This window comes from Oreochromis niloticus, linkage group LG13, assembly GCF_001858045.2.
Source record: "Oreochromis niloticus isolate F11D_XX linkage group LG13, O_niloticus_UMD_NMBU, whole genome shotgun sequence".
In the NCBI taxonomy this organism is placed as follows: domain Eukaryota; kingdom Metazoa; phylum Chordata; class Actinopteri; order Cichliformes; family Cichlidae; genus Oreochromis; species Oreochromis niloticus.
Genome location: NC_031978.2, coordinates 22493080 through 22512602, shown reverse-complemented (window position 1 = coordinate 22512602; position 19523 = coordinate 22493080). Strand labels below are relative to the sequence as shown.

At 42.0% G+C, this 19523-nt stretch overlaps 5 protein-coding genes across 9 annotated transcripts in view; 2 read left to right on the top strand and 3 right to left on the bottom strand.

Moving 5' to 3' along the window:
- The window catches only part of kif16bb (kinesin family member 16Bb), a 36049-nt gene extending 35078 nt beyond the window's left edge, over positions 1-971 (bottom strand). Inside the window, exons 1-4 of the mRNA XM_013269014.3 lie at positions 771-971; positions 630-693; positions 430-537; positions 160-276 (exon numbers count right to left, since the gene is read on the bottom strand). Of these exons, the coding sequence (XP_013124468.1) occupies positions 160-276; positions 430-537; positions 630-693; positions 771-817 (336 nt within the window). The 5' untranslated portion in view covers positions 818-971. The remainder of the gene's footprint in view (positions 1-159; positions 277-429; positions 538-629; positions 694-770) is intronic.
- A 577-nt stretch (positions 972-1548) lies between these two features.
- mad2l1bp (MAD2L1 binding protein) lies at positions 1549-3965 on the top strand. 2 transcript variants are annotated; one of them, XM_019366421.2, is made up of 3 exons: positions 1549-1871; positions 2749-3029; positions 3134-3965. In XM_019366421.2, the coding sequence occupies exons 1-3, from the start codon at positions 1619-1621 to the stop codon at positions 3659-3661; spliced, it is 1062 nt and encodes a 353-aa protein (XP_019221966.1). In that variant the 5' UTR covers positions 1549-1618; the 3' UTR covers positions 3662-3965. The 2 variants fall into 2 exon arrangements, with proteins under 2 accessions (XP_019221966.1, XP_005474024.2); XM_005473967.4 differs by having other exon boundaries at positions 1549-1967.
- LOC100711364 (epoxide hydrolase 1) lies at positions 3939-17364 on the bottom strand. Of its 3 annotated transcripts, none has more exons than XM_019366415.2 (11): positions 17222-17364; positions 17037-17100; positions 16732-16948; positions 16471-16651; positions 16168-16377; positions 15965-16094; positions 15464-15675; positions 15214-15322; positions 14820-14945; positions 14539-14725; positions 3939-4171 (listed from the first exon to the last, which is right to left on the bottom strand). In XM_019366415.2, the coding sequence occupies exons 2-11, from the start codon at positions 17057-17059 to the stop codon at positions 4157-4159; spliced, it is 1410 nt and encodes a 469-aa protein (XP_019221960.1). In that variant the 5' UTR covers positions 17060-17100; positions 17222-17364; the 3' UTR covers positions 3939-4156. The 3 variants fall into 3 exon arrangements, with proteins under 3 accessions (XP_019221960.1, XP_019221959.1, XP_025753575.1); XM_019366414.2 differs by lacking the exon at positions 3939-4171 and adding an exon at positions 11032-11147 and having other exon boundaries at positions 14531-14725; XM_025897790.1 differs by lacking the exon at positions 3939-4171 and having other exon boundaries at positions 14479-14725.
- On the bottom strand, positions 3948-6986 carry LOC100711636 (epoxide hydrolase 1). Its single transcript, XM_019366413.2, has 10 exons — positions 6850-6986; positions 6665-6728; positions 6360-6576; positions 6099-6279; positions 5796-6005; positions 5593-5722; positions 5095-5306; positions 4845-4953; positions 4453-4578; positions 3948-4358 (listed from the first exon to the last, which is right to left on the bottom strand). Exons 2-10 carry the CDS (start codon positions 6685-6687, stop codon positions 4157-4159), a joined length of 1410 nt encoding a protein of 469 aa, XP_019221958.1. The 5' UTR covers positions 6688-6728; positions 6850-6986; the 3' UTR covers positions 3948-4156.
- Positions 6970-19389, top strand: cst3 (cystatin C (amyloid angiopathy and cerebral hemorrhage)). Of its 2 annotated transcripts, none has more exons than XM_019366434.2 (3): positions 6970-7302; positions 18283-18393; positions 18969-19268. In XM_019366434.2, exons 1-3 carry the CDS (start codon positions 7105-7107, stop codon positions 19047-19049), a joined length of 390 nt encoding a protein of 129 aa, XP_019221979.1. In that variant the 5' UTR covers positions 6970-7104; the 3' UTR covers positions 19050-19268. The 2 variants fall into 2 exon arrangements, with proteins under 2 accessions (XP_019221979.1, XP_019221978.1); XM_019366433.2 differs by lacking the exon at positions 6970-7302 and adding an exon at positions 17296-17674 and having other exon boundaries at positions 18969-19389.
- The last annotated feature ends 134 nt before the right edge of the window (positions 19390-19523 follow it).

The window sequence follows — 19523 nt, the reverse complement described above, 5'->3', positions numbered from 1 at the left end:
AAGGCACTTAAGGTTGTCTTTTCTTTTAATTTGTCATCTGCCAGTAGATTAAAATGTATTTTTTAGCTTCCAATGAAACCCCCCCCCCCCACACAAATCATCAATAAATTGCATTTAAACTTTTGTTACAATGTTTGCCAAGTTAATAGAAGACCTTACTGAAGGACCCATCATAGTGTAGGACTTCCCTGAGCCTGTTTGCCCATAAGCAATCACGCAGGCATTGCAACCCTCAAATGCAGCTTTCAGGACTTCAAACCCCAAGTCTCGGAAGATCTGAGGCAACAGAGAAAAGATTATTTCAAAATGAGGAAAATGCAGAGAGGAAAACAGTTCTTTCACACTTAATTCGTGATCGTTAACCTCCACTAAAGGCTCACAAGCAATATAAAATCTCCAAACAGGTGAGATATTGAAGAATCCAGATACCTTCTCCTGGGATGCAAACGTGGGACTTCTTCTGTCAGATGAGTCATATGAAAAATCATATGAAAAGGTTTTTCCTACGCCCTTGAGCTCGTCCCCTCGAACTGTGGGCTAAAATTATAAACGCAGGTACCGCTGACTTTCAGTAATAACTTCATTAACTGCAGTATAGCGCGTTTCATTTTGTGATAATAGACCTATACCTTTTGAATGGTTGTTGTCTTCTCCTTCATATGAATTATTACCTTCGAGGATAACTGCTTTTCTCTGTGAAAAGTGTATGGGGGTGACACAGAGCCCATTTTGAAAGCTTGGGGGATAATAAAAGAAGTCATTCTCCCTACCTTTTGTTCAATGGACGGACTCGGACAGCTACTCGCACCGAAGTCATTATTAATATTTTAAAAAGAAATCTGACAGAACAATGTCCAGCCGCTTCCTCCACCTTTCTTTGTGCTTCTTTAAAGGAAACGTTTGGATATCTGTAGAAGTTTTCACTGCTAATTATCACACCTGAGGTTTGCCCTTGTTTTCTCCATGTACTGCACAAACTAACCGCTAGGGTGCACCCCAACTAAATTCTTTTATTTTTGCTCACCTTTACAAATAACGTGACTGTCTGGTGTTCTTTAATGAGGATCAGTCAATATTTATGAATTTAAATTAGACTTTACCTGAGTTTCAAGTAGTTTAAATATCTAATAAATAAAACAGTAAATAAATTCAATGTAAAAACACGCAGGATTTATTTAATAAAACCCAGTCATTTCTAAATGGCTAGAGGTGAACCTAAGGTGATTTGCATGAGCCAGTTGCAATTGCTCCAAACGAGAGTCACGAGTTAAGTTTATTTTAGCCAATAAAATGTTTATTTAAATGGTCAGGGGGGGGGAAATACGTTGAGTTACATTAACCACTTAATGAGCTGTTGCAGGCTAGCACGGTTAAAGTAGTTTAATAAACGATTTATTTGAAATTATAATCGGTAAGAATAAACGCATTTCAGTGTGTTTTGTATGAGGACCCAATAAGAAGGCCGTCGGTAGTTTAAAGTCAACGTTTGTTTTTCGATTTTTTTAATATGTAACGTGAATGTGGCTTTTTTTTTTTTTTTTTTTTTTTTTTTTTTGATGAGCCTTTCCCATGATGCACCGGGAAAAAAAGACGTAAGCCGGCGCGGATATTCAAAACTATGGCAGAAGACTCGAGCATATTAAAACTAATATCAAACTCCGAGGACACGGAAAATGTCTCCACTGATAAAAGCGGAGACCTCGGGATAAAGAGGCGCATTTCCTTCTCCTCGGAAAAGGATATTAGCATAGCGGAGGAACCGAAGACACCGCCTGAGGTCCAAGCTGTATCCGACGACCCAAACTCAAGTCGTGTTTCCCCGGAAATCAGCAAACAACGTTCCCCAAGGCCCGTAAACACACATTTAAAGGGTAAACATGCTGTAAAATTAAAAGAGGACTCTTCTAGACAGCACTACGTGAACGACACTGACGATAAGGAAAACACCGCTAAACCCTCCGCTCAAAGTAGGTGACATAACCGGTGTGAGTCTGCATGTGTTCCCCAACGAGGGAGGAGGGTGATCACAGTAGACCCACTGCTGTGATCACGTTTCTTAAACTATGTTAAGGTTTTGGTCTAAGGATATTAATACTTTGTGGTTATTTTCTTGCTGTAAATTTGATTTCAAGGGAGAAAACAGCTAGAGCTACTTCTGTTGTTCTACACTGTAAATTTTGGTATCGACTCGGTACCGAGTAAATACAGGGTCAGTTTTACAAATACTTTTAACCTATAAAGGCAACTTTTGTAGGGAGAGCAGTGTGCCATCATTTATCAGATGAATTATCGTCAATATGCAAATGAACACATTTAACGACCATTTAATCCGCTATAATTAATTAATACAACAAAAAACACACCTTTCTGTTTTTGGTGTATTTTGAAGCTGTGAACCAAACAGTTTCTGTTATTTAAATGTGCTATAGGTCATAAATAAAATAGACGTGACAGTCAACACAAAAGACGTTCAGGTATTTTTCATGGTGCATGTCTGAGGTTTTAAAAAAATATTTAATATAATTCAGTGGGCTACACACTGAACTGACAGGACTCTCACACTACTAGTGATCCGATACTATTGATGTTGGGATCGTTCAGCCCAGCTCTATCAGCTACATCAGAAATGCTACGTACCAACACATCCTAGAAGTCTACAAATATATAATCTAGTGGTATAGTAGATGGGCTTTTCAGATAAGTGTTTAAGTGATTTTTTGTTTGTTTGTTTGTTGTTGTTTTTTCCAGATAACACAGAGGAGGACAACGCTTCTTGTCAGGGAGGTTTTAAACATATTAAAGTGACTGCCAGTATACAAGGTGATGCAGAGGACAGAGATGCCGAGGTGGTGAGGAGGGCACAGGAGGAAGGCTGCGTGAACGTGGTCTTCCCGGGGACTGTAACTCAGGAAGGCTGCTGTCGTTTTGTCAGCGAGATCCTCAAGTGCATCCTCTATCAAAGACAGCAACTCCCCATGACGTACGACCAGTTGGTATACTCCCAGAGGAAGCAGCAGGCGTCGGTGCAGGTGAACAGGAACAGTTTATGGTAGTTGCCTCCAGCTGTTTAGTTGATGAAATGTTGGTGATGAGAGATTAACAAGACATGTTTGGTGTCTGTTTTGCTTTTCAGGACAAAGACGTAGTGAATCGAAGACCGGTGCATTCTGCGGACATGGATTGGCGCAAGTGTCAGCAGACCCTTCAGGAGCTGGAGGAGGTGCTGCAGCAGCTGGAGGTGCTGTTCTCTCTCAGCAGGGTGCCCCGCGTGCTGCTGTTAATGGGTGGCTCACTTGTCCTCCCCAAAGAGCTGTACGAGATAAACATGGAGTCCCTGGCATCATCCGGTGGGAATCAGTGTCTACCGGTGTCATCGTGCTTGAGGCAGATCTTCCGCACACTGTTTGTGGCTGACCTTTTGTCTGACGCCAGACCTGTTCGTTTAATGCCCACCACAGTCTTGGTGCTGGCTCACAGGGACTGCGGTGTAGGCTGGTTTCGACCCAAACTCCAATTTAAAGTCCCAACTCGTGTAAAGAAACAAATCATCGTTCTGTCTAGCGATCCAAACGTCTGCAAGGAACCAAGGGCAGAGGGGTCAGACTGGGAGGATTATGTGTGGTTTCAGGCACCCGTGACTATTAAGGGCTTCAGTAACTGACCCTAAAAGTTGGACAGTCTTTAGAGTGTAGCACTTTCTTTCTGGTGCTTGTGTATTACAATAAATGTTAACAGCAATCCAAGGGAACTTTAAACATTTTTGTTTTTTTATTAAGATGTACATATTTTAATCAATTTTGACTTGTTCTTTTGTTTCAGAGTATGTCCATTCAAACAATAGTGAAATAAACAGCATGGTGTGCTACCCTTTTCTTTTACAAATTATCGTTTAAAAGAATGTTTGTCCTCATTTAACACAGAGCAATACACACACACTGTTAGTGCAATACATTTTTAATGACCAAGACTTCTTTATGCCAGTGTCATCTGTGTATGTTTACATATATCAAAAGCTTGCAAATGATTTGAGTGTCACGAATCAAGCAATAAGATGCTGCGTGGTGTAAAAATGTTCAACATAAGTATTTGTATGTCTCCTGCTTGAAATAATAAAGGACAGATGTGCTATAACTGGTCTGCGTGTTCACTGAGGGCTTCAGGACTTCTCCACCTTCTTGACAAAATTGAACAGGTCGTCAGCAAGCAGCTGGGGCTCTTCAAAGGCTGCAAAGTGGCCACCCCTGGGCATGAAAGTGTAGGACTGGATGTTTCGGTACCTAATTTGTGCCCATGACTTGGGGCAGTGCATGAGCTCATTAGGAAAGGCTGCAAAGCCAGTGGGCACAAATATCTCTGTCCTAAAACAAAAAAATATATAATGTATAATTAGAGGCATCACATGACATGGTAAAACACTCATATGTGTAGTGTGGAGAGTACACAGCGACGTACTTAAAATCCACCCTGTTGTTAAGATTACTTCCCAAGTTCTCTTTGTAGAAGCGCATGGAGGAGGTGATGGAGCCTGTGGTCCAGTAGATCATCACATTTGTCAAGAGGTCATCCAGGCTGAATTTTCTGCACAGATGACACAATTTCTTATCAGTCACAAACCAGCAGCTATCACATAAACCTTGCTGAATTAAAAAAATAATCAGTAATTGTTAGAGCTGCACCGATCTTGGTCGATCCTTGCCGTGTTGACTAGTGTCGGGAAAAGGGACACTTACCAATATTTTTTAAAAACGAAAATATTTGCATAAAAACAATTTTTGATCAAGTTGTTAATTTCAATCTCTCCACAGTCCTAGAATTTAGTGTCAGTTAATTGGGACATCGTGTACCTCTCCAGCCCACCGTCCTCCAGATCTCTGTTCTTCAGATCAGCCCAGGAGGAGAACTTCTCCAAAATCCAGGCTGCTAAGCCTACAGGAGAGTCATTCACCCCACAGCCTGTAACGACAAAGCGGTATCAAGAGCTGAAATCACTCAATTTAAGGTGGATTCTCTTACATTAGCTTCTGTTTGACCTTTTAATCCTGTCACTGTGACTATCAGAAACACTGAGCTTGCTAAACTGTGTTATGTTCACACCTGCAGTATCTGGTTTAGTGGCCTGAATGTGAAGGTAGCCCGATTCTCTCAGCATCTGAAAGACGTTCTTCTCAAAGAAAGGGAACAACCGGTGAACATCTTCCCGACTCAAACCCACCAGGAAGGGCAGATACGGACCAATCAACAAGGACAACAGCACTTTGAAACCCCTATTTGACATACACACGTTTAGGTGGAGACCCTTCACGCACCTGCAAAAGAAAAATGGTGGGGAAAAAAAAAAGGACAAGAGAGAAAAACGTTACCAAGGTCACAGCGAGTGATGTTAGTTAGTGCCAGTTTTCACATGATATCAGCTTCACTCTTCAGGAATTTCCACAGCCATTTGTTTTTTTGGTAATCTATCCACACAGTGCAAACAATGCTCCACAGTTCCAGTAGGAACTGTCACAATGTTTCCGTTAACAAACAGCGAACGAGGGACTTTCTGTTCCAGCGAGTAACCTGTGGCATGTTTTCTGTTTTTGTTGCACTTACTGAGGCTTCATCTGTGCCATGTTGGTGGTGATGAGCGAGCCCCAGTCCCCTCCCTGCAGATAGAACTGAGAGAAACCCAAACGCTCCATCAGCTTCAGGAAAATCCGGGCAGCGGCGAGGCTGTTGAACCCTGGAGCAGCAGTGGAGACACATTTGTGAATATCTTCCACCAGATTTATTTAGAATTAGTAGAGGTATTCTACCTTTTTTATGAGAGGCTTCTGAGAAACCGTAGCCAGGGATAGACGGGCATATGACCTCAAACACAACACCGTCGCGGCTTTGCGTGAGAAGCGGTAGAATCTTGTAGAACTCGTAGAAGGAGCCGGGCCAGCCGTGAACAATCATGATAGGTAGAACCTTCTGATTCTCGCGGTGCGGTGGACGCACATGGATGAAGTGCACGTCCAGTCCTGACACACGAAAAGCAAAACAACTGATTATTGGGAAAATATCTGTGTGGGTTGACGTAAATCCAGTACACTCACTGCTGAGCCGTTACCTACCTTCTATTTTGGTTTTGAAGTGTGGATACTTGTTGAGCACTGCCACCTGCTTTTTCCAGTCAAATTCGTGTCGCCAATAGGAAACAACTTTCTTCAGATAAGTGGAATTGAAGCCATAGTGGAACCTGCCATCTTCTAAAGGATCTGCGTAGCGTGTTCTGTCGATGCGTTCGTAGAGATCCTGTTGATCAAGAAGATTGCTTTGCATAACTGTGCCCAAATATTGTTCGTTCAGAAGTTGGATTACCAGCTCAAACCTACCTCGATCTCTTTGTCTGAGGTCTCCACTTGAAAAGGGTAGATTTTCTGATCTTCTGACAGTGTCTTCTCCCCCACTCCCCACCATCCGTCCCCAAAAGGAATGGTTCTTGGTTTTTTCCTTTTGTAAACTATGTAGGCCATTATTCCACCTGCTGCCACGGCTGAGCCGATCAGTAGCTGCTGCTGCTGAACAGCACTCAAGCCAAAGAAAGTGTCCCTGCAAAGTGTGGGAAAATTATTAGAGGAAACTTAAAGAACAATCTATTTATTTGTCCATATAACTGTAAAGTTAAGTGCCTCCCTACTTCAAAATCTGCAGTCTCTGCATCGTGCTGTTCCAGGAGTGGGCGTCCACAGGTGACTTTAGACCTGGACAATGGGACAGAGGTCAAGAATGCTTTTTTTTTTTATTTGTTCCACTTTTTTCACGCAGCAAAGCGCTTCAAAAGTCGCGTGTGCGGAAATCAAATCCCAGCGTGATTAAACATACCTTGTTTTCGATATAAGTTGTTTGATTTCCGCAGATAACCGCGGGCAGCTGGGTGCTAGTTGTGCAGACGCAAAGAGTGTGAGCGAGTTCGCAACAACAGCCTGAATCAGACACGATCTCTGCTGCGGGGGATTACCGATTCTCTGCGAGATCTGCCACTCCTCGCGCGGTGACGTCGATGTTTATATAACTGGGAGGGCACGGTGGGGAGTGTTTCACTTCGTCTCCTGTGTGTTTGTTAGGCGAAGATACAAAATGTGGAAGGTCGCTTTGACTGTTCTTGCGGCCGTTTTGGCCGTTGGATATGGGGCCATGGTCGGGGGCTTTAGAGACGCCGATATCAACGATGAAGGTGTGCAAAACGCTCTCCACTTCGCCGTCGTCCAACACAACAGAGGCAGCAACGATTTGTACCTCAGTCAAGTGGCAGAAGTGATCAAGGTTCAGTCACAGGTGAGTAACGTTCAGATTTGTGAATAACTGAATTTTTCTTTAGGGGAAAGCCATCCAGTAAACCATCGTAGTGATGTGAGCCCTTAAGAAAAGGCCTGTGAAGCACCCTTTAAAGGTTTCACTTTTAACTACTAAAGTCCTAGAGGCCGATGGCCATTATATACAATTTATTTGCTATATGCCTTCTTAATGGCGTTGGTACGCCCCCCAAATATGGCTGGCTTCTTAATTTGTCACGTTAATATCCTCTCATCCTCTCAACCTAGCGCTAGCAGTAGGTCGGCAATGTTTTGTGTGTTTGTATTGAGGCAGCCATTGGCCCGCCTGAACAAAAGACCAGTGTGGGTTAAGGGGGGGGGGAAAGGAACCCGACAAAAAACACGTCTTTGCTGAAGATTGGTTAGTATGTTGATGAGTCATGTTTTTTAAAGGTTTATTTGGCTCTCCTCTTGAAACCTGAGGCAAGGCTAGCATAGCAGTGTGTTGTTGTTTGTGTACACTACACTGCAAATTTTGGTATCGACTAGGTACCGAGTAAATAAAGAGTCAGTTTTGCAAATACTTTTGACCTATAACAGCAGCTTTTGTAGGGGGAGCAGTGTGTTATGATTTATCAGATGAATTATCGTCAATATGCAAATGGACACATTCGACCATTAAATCACTGTAATTATTGACATAAAGCTAGGTAATACAAAAATAACATACCATACAGTTTTTCGTGAATTTTGAAACTGAAGCAAATAGTTTCTGTTATTTAAATGTGCTATAGGTCATAAATAAAATAGACGTGTCAGTCAACACGAAAACGTTCAGGCATTTTTCATGGTACATGTCTGAGGTTTTAAAAAAAAAATTTAATATAATTTAGTGGGTTAAACACACTGAACTGACAGGACTCTCACACTAATATTGAAACGATACTATCGATATTGGGATCGTTCAGCCCAGCTCTATCAGCTACATCAGAAATGCTGCGTACCAACACATCCTACAAGTCTACAAATATATAATCTAGTGGTATAGTAGATGGGCTTTTCAGATAAATGTTTAAGTGATTTTTTTTTTTTTTTTTAATGTATTTATATTTTTTCCAGATAACACAGAGGAGGACAACGCTTCTTGTCAGGGAGGTTTTAAACATATTAAAGTGACTGCCAGTATACAAGGTGATGCAGAGGACAGAGATGCCGAGGTGGTGAGGAGGGCACAGGAGGAAGGCTGCGTGAATGTGGTCTTCCCAGGGACTGTAACTCAGGAAGGCTGCTGTCGTTTTGTCAGCGAGATCCTCAAGTGCATCCTCTATCAAAGACAGCAACTCCCCATGACGTACGACCAGTTGGTATACTCCCAGAGGAAGCAGCAGGCGTCGGTGCAGGTGAACAGGAACAGTTTATGGTAGTTGCCTCCAGCTGTTTAGTTGATGAAATGTTGGTGATGAGAGATTAACAAGACATGTTTGGTGTCTGTTTTGCTTTTCAGGACAAAGACGTAGTGAATCGAAGACCGGTGCATTCTGCGGACATGGATTGGCGCAAGTGTCAGCAGACCCTTCAGGAGCTGGAGGAGGTGCTGCAGCAGCTGGAGGGGCTGTTCTCTCTCAGCAGGGTGCCCCGCGTGCTGCTGTTAATGGGTGGCTCGCTTGTCCTCCCCAAAGAGCTGTACGAGATAAACATGGAGTCCCTGGCATCATCCGGTGGGAGTCAGTGTCTACGGGTGTCATCGTGCTTGAGGCAGATCTTCCGTACACTGTTTGTGGCTGACCTTTTGTCTGACGCCAGACCTGTTCGTTTAATGCCCACCACAGTCTTGGTGCTGGCTCACAGGGACTGCGGTGTAGGCTGGTTTCGACCCAAACTCCAATTTAAAGTCCCAACTCGTGTAAAGAAACAAATCATCGTTCTGTCTAGCGATCCAAACGTCTGCAAGGAACCCAGGGCGGAGGGGTCAGACTGGGAGGATTATGTGTGGTTTCAGGCACCCGTGACTAGGGATGGGTATCGTTTAGGTTTTATCCGATACCGGTGCCAAACCGGTACTTTTGAAACGGTGCCGGTGCTTAAACGGTGCTCAAACCGGTGCTTAAAGAATGGAGAACACAAACTTTGTCCAAAAACCTCTCATGTTTAGCTGGTTTTTTGTAAAAAGATAACAATGTTAGCCTTTTCTGCAGCTATAGGGCATATATGGTCTCACTCTTGAGTGGAAGTAGTGCTTAAACAATGGAAAAAAACACAAACTTCCCATATGGAAAAGAAATAGTAAAAACTTATACAAGACTTGCATAACATGTGGCCTACTTCATATAGTGAATCATTTAAGGCTTATATGATTCACTCATGAAAGTGGCCACTTTCTCATTACTTTCATATATTGTTTTAGTAAGTATCCAAAACATACAAGTTTCATTTATATAATTTTTCAAGGGATCTTATATCTGTTTTCACTCTTGTATGCTTTTCATACAAGTTTCACACAAGACAGATACAAACTTTATAAGATTTTTATATATCTTTTACATATGGGTTTGTCCAAAAACCTCTGTTTAACTGTTTTCCACTCTTTCTTTGGTCATTTTAGCCTTTTTGGCCAGGGTGAAGGGAGTATTTGCCATCAAACAAGAAGACAGCCGCATGTAACTACGACGGTGTTTGCTAGTTCACCTTACATGCATTAATGTGATAATGTGGTTAGCCTACTCAACGTTAATTACACACGAACAACATGAAGCTACTCACGCAGAGGAGAACGGCTGCTGCTGCCATCATCATCCGTCATCATTTCTGCTACACTGGCAGGGCTAGGGGACAGGACTCTACTCTTTTGGGGGGATGTTGCTAACTCCAGGTCCGATAACAGGCACCACACCCGCAGTAGATGTGCACGGTGTGAGGTCTCGCAGCAAGCTATCAAACACGGCAAATTTCTCGGCTTTTAAAAAAAAAACGCTATGCGTCGCCAGGTGTTTCATCAGATTCGAGGTGTTACCTCCTTTGACAGTATCACAGTATCAGCTTAAAGCACTTGTTGCAGGCTGCTGAGTTTGCACCTTTTGCTGTGAAGTACAGCCAGACTTTTGACCGCTTCGCCTTGGGCATTTTTAATCTGTAGCTCTGCTCTGAAAGAACGTACGTACCTGGCCCCGCCTACTATCCTCGGAAACGTAAAATGATTGGCTAGAATTGGCTCAGGAAAAAAAAAAAAGCACCGAAATAAAGCACCGAAATGTGCGCTGCTTTTCGGTCTGGTTACTACCGTTTATGTCAGAACCGGTGCCATCATGGCACCGGACACCGGTACCCATCCCTACCCGTGACTATTAAGGGCTTCAGTAACTGACCCTAAAAGTTGGACAGTCTTTAGAGTGTAGCACTTTCTTTCTGGTGCTTGTGTATTACAATAAATGTTAACAGCAATCCAAGGGAACTTTAAACATTTTTGTTTTTTTATTAAGATGTACATATTTTAATCAGTTTTGACTTATTCTTTTGTTTCAGAGTATGTCCATTCAAACAATAGTGAAATAAACAGCATGGTGTGCTACCCCTTTTTCTTTTACAAATTATCGTTTAAAAGAATGTTTGTCCTCATTTAACACAGAGCAATACACACACACACTGTTAGTGCAATACATTTTTAATGACCAAGACTTCTTTATGCCAGTGTCATCTGTGTATGTTTACATATATCAAAAGCTTGCAAATGACTTGAATGTCACGAATCAAGCGATAAGATGCTGCGTGGTGTAAAAATGTTCAACATAAGTATTTGTATGTCTCCTGCTTGAAATAATAAAGGACAGATGTGCTATAACTGGTCTGCGTGTTCACTGAGGGCTTCAGGACCAATGTTCCCTCTAAGCTGCGCATGTGCGCAATTGCGCACTGCTGACCCGGTCTCTACGCACAAAAAAAATTAACCTGAATTGAAATTAAAATTAATACTTTAACAATTCTGTTTTGCAGTGTTACTCAGTGAGTGACTGGCTGCTCCCATATTGTATTAGAACGATGCCACCTTATCCCATAGTCCAGCCAATAATGCGATTGACATTCGTATATACGCAGCTAATCAACGTGGTTGACAGGCTATGACAGCGTCCTTATGTGCCGACACTGGTCTTTTAGCTGGCAAAGCGGCGTGGCTGACGTGGGAGTGAAGCCACGTTAATGACAACGTGTACAACCATTGGAGATGTGAGCAGGACAGACGGAACAATTGACGGAAAAAGTGTGGACTTTATACCAGTTTTTAAATTGTGTTGGTAGGCCACGTAAAACCAGAGTTGTGATTAAAAAAAAATATGCAGTGTTTGGTTTTCTTCCTGAATACTGTCGTTGTTTATATTTACTGCGGAATAAACGGTAAAAACGGCGTTTTATAAGAAAAAAGGCTCGAAAGCACTCTCCGCCTGTGAGCAAAAACAAACTCCACCCCCCTCTCCCTTTCCTATTCGTCCAAAAAAGTACCATGTCGACCAATCAAAAAATCATATGGCAACGTGGCATTTAGTTGTTAAGAAACGGGGGGAAGTTTTAGGAGTGACGGCGGTGTTCTGAGATGTGAGAGATTTGCGACGTTTAGCGCAAATCTTGTGTAGTTAGTGTGTAGTGTAGTTTTGCTGTGTGTGTCAGAACAATGAGGCGAGTACTGAATGTTACAGGTGTTACAGGAGTTTATTATTATTATTATTAACCTTTATTTAACCAGGAAGATCCCATTGAGATTAAAAACCTCTTTTTCAAGGGAGACCTGGCCAAGATAGGCAGCAGCAGGTGTCTCACAGTTACAGAGATTACTCAAACACAGGTAAGTGAAAGAAAACAAATAAAAATAAAATTCAATTAAAAAAAAAAAAAAAAAAAAAAAAAAGGCAGTTAAAATGACAATCAATCTAATTAAAACAGTTGCATATTATGGACTTGGCCTCAAGGATTCGTAGTTTAGATTTAAAAGCACTTCATGAAATGAATTCAGTTATTTTCCAGTCCTTCTGCAGTTTGTTCCAAGCCGAGGGTGCTAAATTGACAAAAGCTCTTTTACCAAGTTCAGTTCGGGCAAGTGGAACAGAAAGCAACAAGTAACCATGCGGACGAAGAGAATACCGACCAGCATGTTTCATTGCAAGCAGGGAACATATATAAGAAGGCAGCAACCCAAGTATTGCCTTATATATAAAACTGTATAAATGAGAGTTCCTCCGACTTACCAAAGCAGGCCATCCTACCTGAGAGTATAACTCACAGTGGTGAGTCTGAAATTTACGGTTAGTGATGAACCTCAGAGAAGCATGATACACAGAATCAACCATTCGAAGACACTGAGCAGAAGCATTCATATATAGAATATCACCATAATCCAGCACAGGCAAGAATGTTGCAGCAACAAGCCGCTTCTTTGTATTAAAAGAGAAACACAACTTATTTTGAAAATAAAATCTCAGTTTTAACTTCAGGTTTTTCACAAGATTCTCTACATGTGGTTTGAAGGTGAGCGAGTCATCAATTAAGATTCCCAGATATTTATAGGTGTGAACCAACTCTATTTTATTACCTTCAAGAGTGGTTACCGATGGGATTATTTGGGCCAAATTCCTTGATTTAGAAAACAGCATGAGCTTTGTTTTGTCTGCGTTGAGAACAAGTTTCAGCTGAAGTAATGAGTGCTGGACAGCAAAAAAGGCTTTCTGCAAAGAGTCAATGGCTTGGACAAGAGTTGAACCACAGCTGTAAATAACTGTATCATCAGCATAGAAGTGCAAATTTGCATCTGGCACATTTAGACCAAGATTGTTTATGTAAATGATAAATAGAAGTGGACCTAATACAGAACCCTGTGGCACTCCATTGTGCACTGTAAGAAAGTTAGAACATAAACCGTCAGATTTTATGCACTGAGACCTGTTACTGAGGTAGTTTGAGAACCATGCCACTGCTCTCTCAGAGAGTCCTGACTGGAAGAGTCTAAGTTTTAAAATACAATGATCAACAGTGTCAAATGCTTTTGACAAATCAATAAAAAGGGATGCACAGTGTTGTTTTTTATCAAGTGCAATAGTAATATCATTTACCACTCTAATTGCAGCTGTGATAGTACTATGATTCTTCCTAAAGCCTGATTGATATTCAGATAAAATGGCATTGGTGTGTAAAAACTCCTTTAACTGCTCACACACAAGAGCTTCAAGAACTTTGGCCAGCACAGATAGATTAGATATTGGTCTGTAATTAGTTAACACTGCTGGGTCGCCCCCTTTTAATAGCGGAATAACAAAAGCTGATTTCCATACTGAGGGAATTTCATTCGTATCCAGTGTGAGGTTGAAAAGTGTTGTGAGAGGCTCTGCCACAAAATCAGCTGCCAGTTTCAAGAAGTAAGGATCTAGCAAGTCGGGCCCTGGAGATTTTCTAGGATCTAACAGTTTAAGAGCTTTACAGACCTCCTGCACAGAGAAAGGAACAAAGTTAAATGGCTGACCAGTGTACACCGGAGGGTTTGTGCCAGATTCTACAGAGACTGGGTTCAGAGAGTCAAACAAAGAGCGAGTGATACATCTCCTGTTGTCAGGCCTGCAGGTATCAGGCTGTTGTTCTCCTTTATCTCATAGTGGACAGAAATTATTTTTTGGAGTGGCACAAATAATTTGTGTGGCATCAGATTTGATGCAGAACAGCTGATTGTTCTGTAAATAGTTTGAAATGTTTATTTAAAAATGCCTTGGCTGCATTTAAAAAAAAAAATAGCTGCAAAAATCTTTGTTGTTTGCCAAACTGAGTTACTTTTTTGATGTAGTAACTATATAATTAATTGCCCAACATTGGTCATTATATACTGTATTTTGCAGACAGAGAGTTACAGACTCTCCCAGACCACAGACTCATAATACAAGTCAGAGCTTTTTTAAAAAAAGAAAGAAAGTTGTGTTTTCAAAATTGGAGTTCAAGTTATTTTTACTTCCAATAGTGTTAACATACTACACAGGTCAATGACTAGATTTCTTTTACATTTTCATTGTAAGTGGGCTAAAGCAGTTAATTAAAAGTAGTCTAACATAATGTAAATGCTGTAATTTGATTATTTTAATAAACCATGTAACTTGGATGGATTAGATGCCGGCGCGACCGCAGTGCACACGTCTGATGTCGCTCACAGTGGTCCAAGGGATCACTCAGGGAGTTTGTGTGTTCACTCAGACACGTGAAAAATTAGAGGGAACATTGTTCAGGACTTCTCCACCTTCTTGACAAAATTGAACAGGTCGTCAGCAAGCAGCTGGGGCTCTTCAAAGGCTGCAAAGTGGCCACCCCTGGGCATGAAAGTGTAGGACTGGATGTTTCGGTACCTAATTTGTGCCCATGACTTGGGGCAGTGCATGAGCTCATTAGGAAAGGCTGCAAAGCCAGTGGGCACAAATATCTCTGTCCTAAAACAAAAAAATATATAATGTATAATTAGAGGCATCACATGACATGGTAAAACACTCATATGTGTAGTGTGGAGAGTACACAGCGACGTACTTAAAATCCACCCTGTTGTTAAGATTACTTCCCAAGTTCTCTTTGTAGAAGCGCATGGAGGAGGTGATGGAGCCTGTGGTCCAGTAGATCATCACATTTGTCAAGAGGTCATCCAGGCTGAATTTTCTGCACAGATGACACAATTTCTTATCAGTCACAAACCAGCAGCTATCACATAAACCTTGCTGAACTAAAAAAATAATCAGTAATTGTTAGAGCTGCACCGATCCTGGCCCTGTAGACTAGTGTCGGGAAAATTGGACACTTACCAATATTTAAAAAAAAAAAAAAAAAAACTAAAATATTTGTATAAAATCAATTATTGATAAAATTGTTATTTTCAATCTCTCCACAGTCCTAGAATTTAGTGTCAGTTAATTGAGACATCGTGTACCTCTCCAGCCCACCGTCCTCCAGATCTCTGTTCTTCAGATCAGCCCAGGAGGAGAACTTCTCCAAAATCCAGGCTGCTAAGCCTACAGGAGAGTCATTCACCCCACAGCCTGTAACGACAAAGCGGTATCAAGAGCTGAAATCACTCAATTTAAGGTGGATTCTCTTACATTAGCTTCTGTTTGACCTTTTAATCCTGTCACTGTGACTATCAGAAACACTGAGCTTGCTAAACTGTGTTATGTTCACACCTGCAGTATCTGGTTTAGTGGCCTGAATGTGAAGGTAGCCCGATTCTCTCAGCATCTCAAAGACGTTCTTCTCAAAGAAAGGGAACAACCGGCGAACATCTTCCCGACTCAAACCCACCAGGAAGGGCAGATACGGACCAATCAACAAGGACAACAGCACTTTGAAACCCCTATTTGACATACACATGTTTAGGTGGAGACCCTTCACGCACCTGCAAAAGAAAAATGGTGGGGGGAAAAAAAAAAAAAAGACGAGAGAAAAACGTTACCAAGGTCACAGCGAGTGATGTATGTTAGTGCCAGTTTTCACATGATATCAGCTTCACTCTTCAGGAATTTCCACAGCCATTTGTTTTTTGGTAATCTATCCACACAGTGCAAACAATGCTCCACAGTTCCAGTAGGAACTGTCACAATGTTTCCGTTAACAAAAAGCAAACCAAGGGACTTTCTGTTCCAGCGAGTAACCTGTGGCATGTTTTCTGTTTTTGTTGCACTTACTGAGGCTTCATCTGTGCCATGTTGGTGGTGATGAGCGAGCCCCAGTCCCCTCCCTGCAGATAGAACTGAGAGAAACCCAAACGCTCCATCAGCTTCAGGAAAATCCGGGCAGCAGCGAGGCTGTTGAACCCTGGAGCAGCAGTGGAGACACATTTGTGAATATCTTCCGCCAGATTTATTTAGAATTAGTAGAGGTATTCTACCTTTTTTATGAGAGGCTTCTGAGAAACCGTAGCCAGGGATAGACGGGCATATGACCTCAAACACAACACCGTCGCGGCTTTGCGTGAGAAGCGGTAGAATCTTGTAGAACTCGTAGAAGGAGCCGGGCCAGCCGTGAACAATCATGATAGGTAGAACCTTCTGATTCTCGCGGTGCGGTGGACGCACATGGATGAAGTGCACGTCCAGTCCTGACACACGAAAAGCAAAACAACTGATTATTGGGAAAATATCTGTGTGGGTTGACGTAAATCCAGGACACTCACTGCTGAGCCGTTACCTACCTTCTATTTTGGTTTTGAAGTGTGGATACTTGTTGAGCACTGCCACCTGCTTTTTCCAGTCAAATTCGTGTCGCCAATAGGAAACAACTTTCTTCAGATAAGTGGAATTGAAGCCATAGTGGAACCTGCCATCTTCTAAAGGATCTGCGTAGCGTGTTCTGTCGATGCGTTCGTAGAGATCCTGTTGATCAAGAAGATTGCTTTGCATAACTGTGCCCAAATATTGTTCGTTCAGAAGTTGGATTACCAGCTCAAACCTACCTCGATCTCTTTGTCTGAGGTCTCCACTTGAAAAGGGTAGATTTTCTGATCTTCTGACAGTGTCTTCTCCCCCACTCCCCACCATCCGTCCCCAAAAGGAATGGTTCTTGGTTTTTTCCTTTTGTAAACTATGTAGGCCATTATTCCACCTGCTGCCATGGCTGAGCCGATCAGCAGCTGCTGCTGCTGAACAGCACTCAAGCCAAAGAAAGTGTCCCTGCAAAGTGTGGGAAAATTATTAGAGGAAACTTAAAGAACAATCTATTTATTTGTCCATATAACTGTAAAGTTAAGTGCCTCCCTACTTCAAAATCTGCAGTCTCTGCATCGTGCTGTTCCAGGAGTGGGCGTCCACAGGTGACTTTAGACCTGGACAATGGGACAGAGGTCAAGAATGCTTTTTTTTTTTATTTGTTCCACTTTTTTCACGCAGCAAAGCGCTTCAAAAGTCGCGTGTGCGGAAATCAAATCCCAGCGTGATTAAACATACCTTGTTTTCGATATAAGTTGTTTGATTTCCGCAGATAACCGCGGGCAGCTGGGTGCTAGTTGTGCAGACGCAAAGAGTGTGAGCGAGTTCGCAACAACAGCCTGGATCAGACACGATCTCTGCTGCGGGGGATTACCGATTCTCTGCGAGATCTGCCACTCCTCGCGCGGTGACGTCGATGTTTATATAACTGGGAGGGCACGGTGGGGAGTGTTTCACTTCGTCTCCTGTGTGTTTGTTAGGCGAAGATACAAAATGTGGAAGGTCGCTTTGACTGTTCTTGCGGCCGTTTTGGCCGTTGGATATGGGGCCATGGTCGGGGGCTTTAGAGACGCCGATGTCAACGATGAAGGTGTGCAAAACGCTCTCCACTTCGCCGTCGTCCAACACAACAGAGGCAGCAACAATATGTACCTCAGTCAAGTGGCAGAAGTGATCAAGGTTCAGTCACAGGTGAGAAAAGCTCAGATTTGTGAATAACTGGATTGTTCTTTAGGGGAAAGCAGAAAGCCATCCAGTAAACCATCGTAGTGATGTGAGTCCTTACGAAAAGGCCTGTGAAGCACCCTTTAAAGGTTTCCCCTTTAACTACTAAACTAAAGTCCTAGAGGCCGATGGCCATTATATACAATTTATTTGCTATATGCCTTCTTAATGGCGTTGGTACTTCCCAAAAATATGGCTGGCTCTTTAATCTCCTCTCATCCTCTCGCGCCTAGCTTTAGCAGTAGGTCGGCAATGTTTTGTGTGTTTGTGTTGAGGCAGCCATTGGCCCGCCTGAACAAAAGAGCTGTGTGGGTTTAGAAAAAAAAAAAGGAACCGGACAAAAAACACATCTTTGCTACAGATTGGTTAGTATGTGGATGAGTCATGTTTTTTTTGTTTTTTTTAAAGTTTATTTTGCACTCCTCTTGAAACCTGAGACAAGTCTAGCATAGCAGTGTGTTGTTGTTTGTTTACACCGATAAGCTTCTTAGCTCACGGGAAGGGGGGGGGGGGTTGAAGAGGAGGAGGGGTTCATTTGCTTTTGGTCTTGTCTTTAAATATCCTTCCCATTACAGGTGGTCGCTGGCATCAAGTACGTCATAACCGTGAAGATGGCAAAGACCCCCTGCAGAAAGGATGGTGTAGAGGAAGTGTGCGAAATCTACACAGACCAGGCATTGGCTAAGGTACTGATGGCATCTTCTCAAAAAACAAAAATCCGTTTATCATGCAGCAGCCTTGTAACTAAAGCTGCATTCAGACTGGAAGTGATTTGCTCGATGCACATGTCAAAAAGTGTCCTGTCAAAAAGTGATAATCTGAAACAAATTTATTTCTGATGTTTCTATGTTTTGATTTTTATTTCATAATAATAAATCACTTTTGCATACTTGAAATAGCTTTATAAAACTGTTCCGCTGCCCTCTTGTCTCTTGAAAAATGTATTTTTAAAGGCAGTTGCACATGCCAGCAATAATTTTTTTGGCTGATATTGGAAATCACTTGTTGGGGCAATGCCAGTGCTTATTTCGCCATTAGTTATTTGAAGTTGCATAATGTTATCCACTCCCTCTAGTCTCTGGTTGCGATGTTGCTGTGAATCCCTTCGAGTGTGTAATGCATATTAACCTGATCGTTAAATAATCATGTTCTCAGTAGACATTATGCTATTGGATTTAAAAAAACCTACAGCATTTATATGTGTAAATAACACCACCTGAAAGATCCTAATGTTAAATGTATTGTCTGTTTTTCCTTTCAGCCCTACCAGTGCACATTCGAAGTGTGGAGCCGCCCATGGCTTAATTCCATTCAGTTGCTGAAGAATGAATGCAAACACTGAGATCTACGTGGGACGCTAGAACGAGAACGCTTGGGAAATGTTACCTTTGTGTCAGAATAACCTTCTCTTAGACTGCAATGCACTTTCCTGTAGGTGGAAAAAATATATTAATATTAGTATTTGCTCCCTTTGCTACTGCACTGCTAACTAGTTAAATTTGTTTTCAATTTCCAAAATTCACTATCCAGTGTTACAAACTAGGTCTCCTTGATTTTTAAAGAAGCAACTTTGCTTCATCATTAAACCAAGCAAATAACAAACTGTTGTGTAGCCAAATTGATCATGAGCTGCTTTTTTTCAGATAATTCAGTTTTGAAATAAAGTCAAACTCTCACACAAACTTTAATGTGTCTGTGTGGTAAATGCACACAAGAATGACGTTTTAGCTCAATAGAGCTTCTTTGTTGTCGTTGATGATGGTGAATTTTCTGGATACCTACCCTTTGACTAAGAGGAAGGAGAATGGAAACAAAC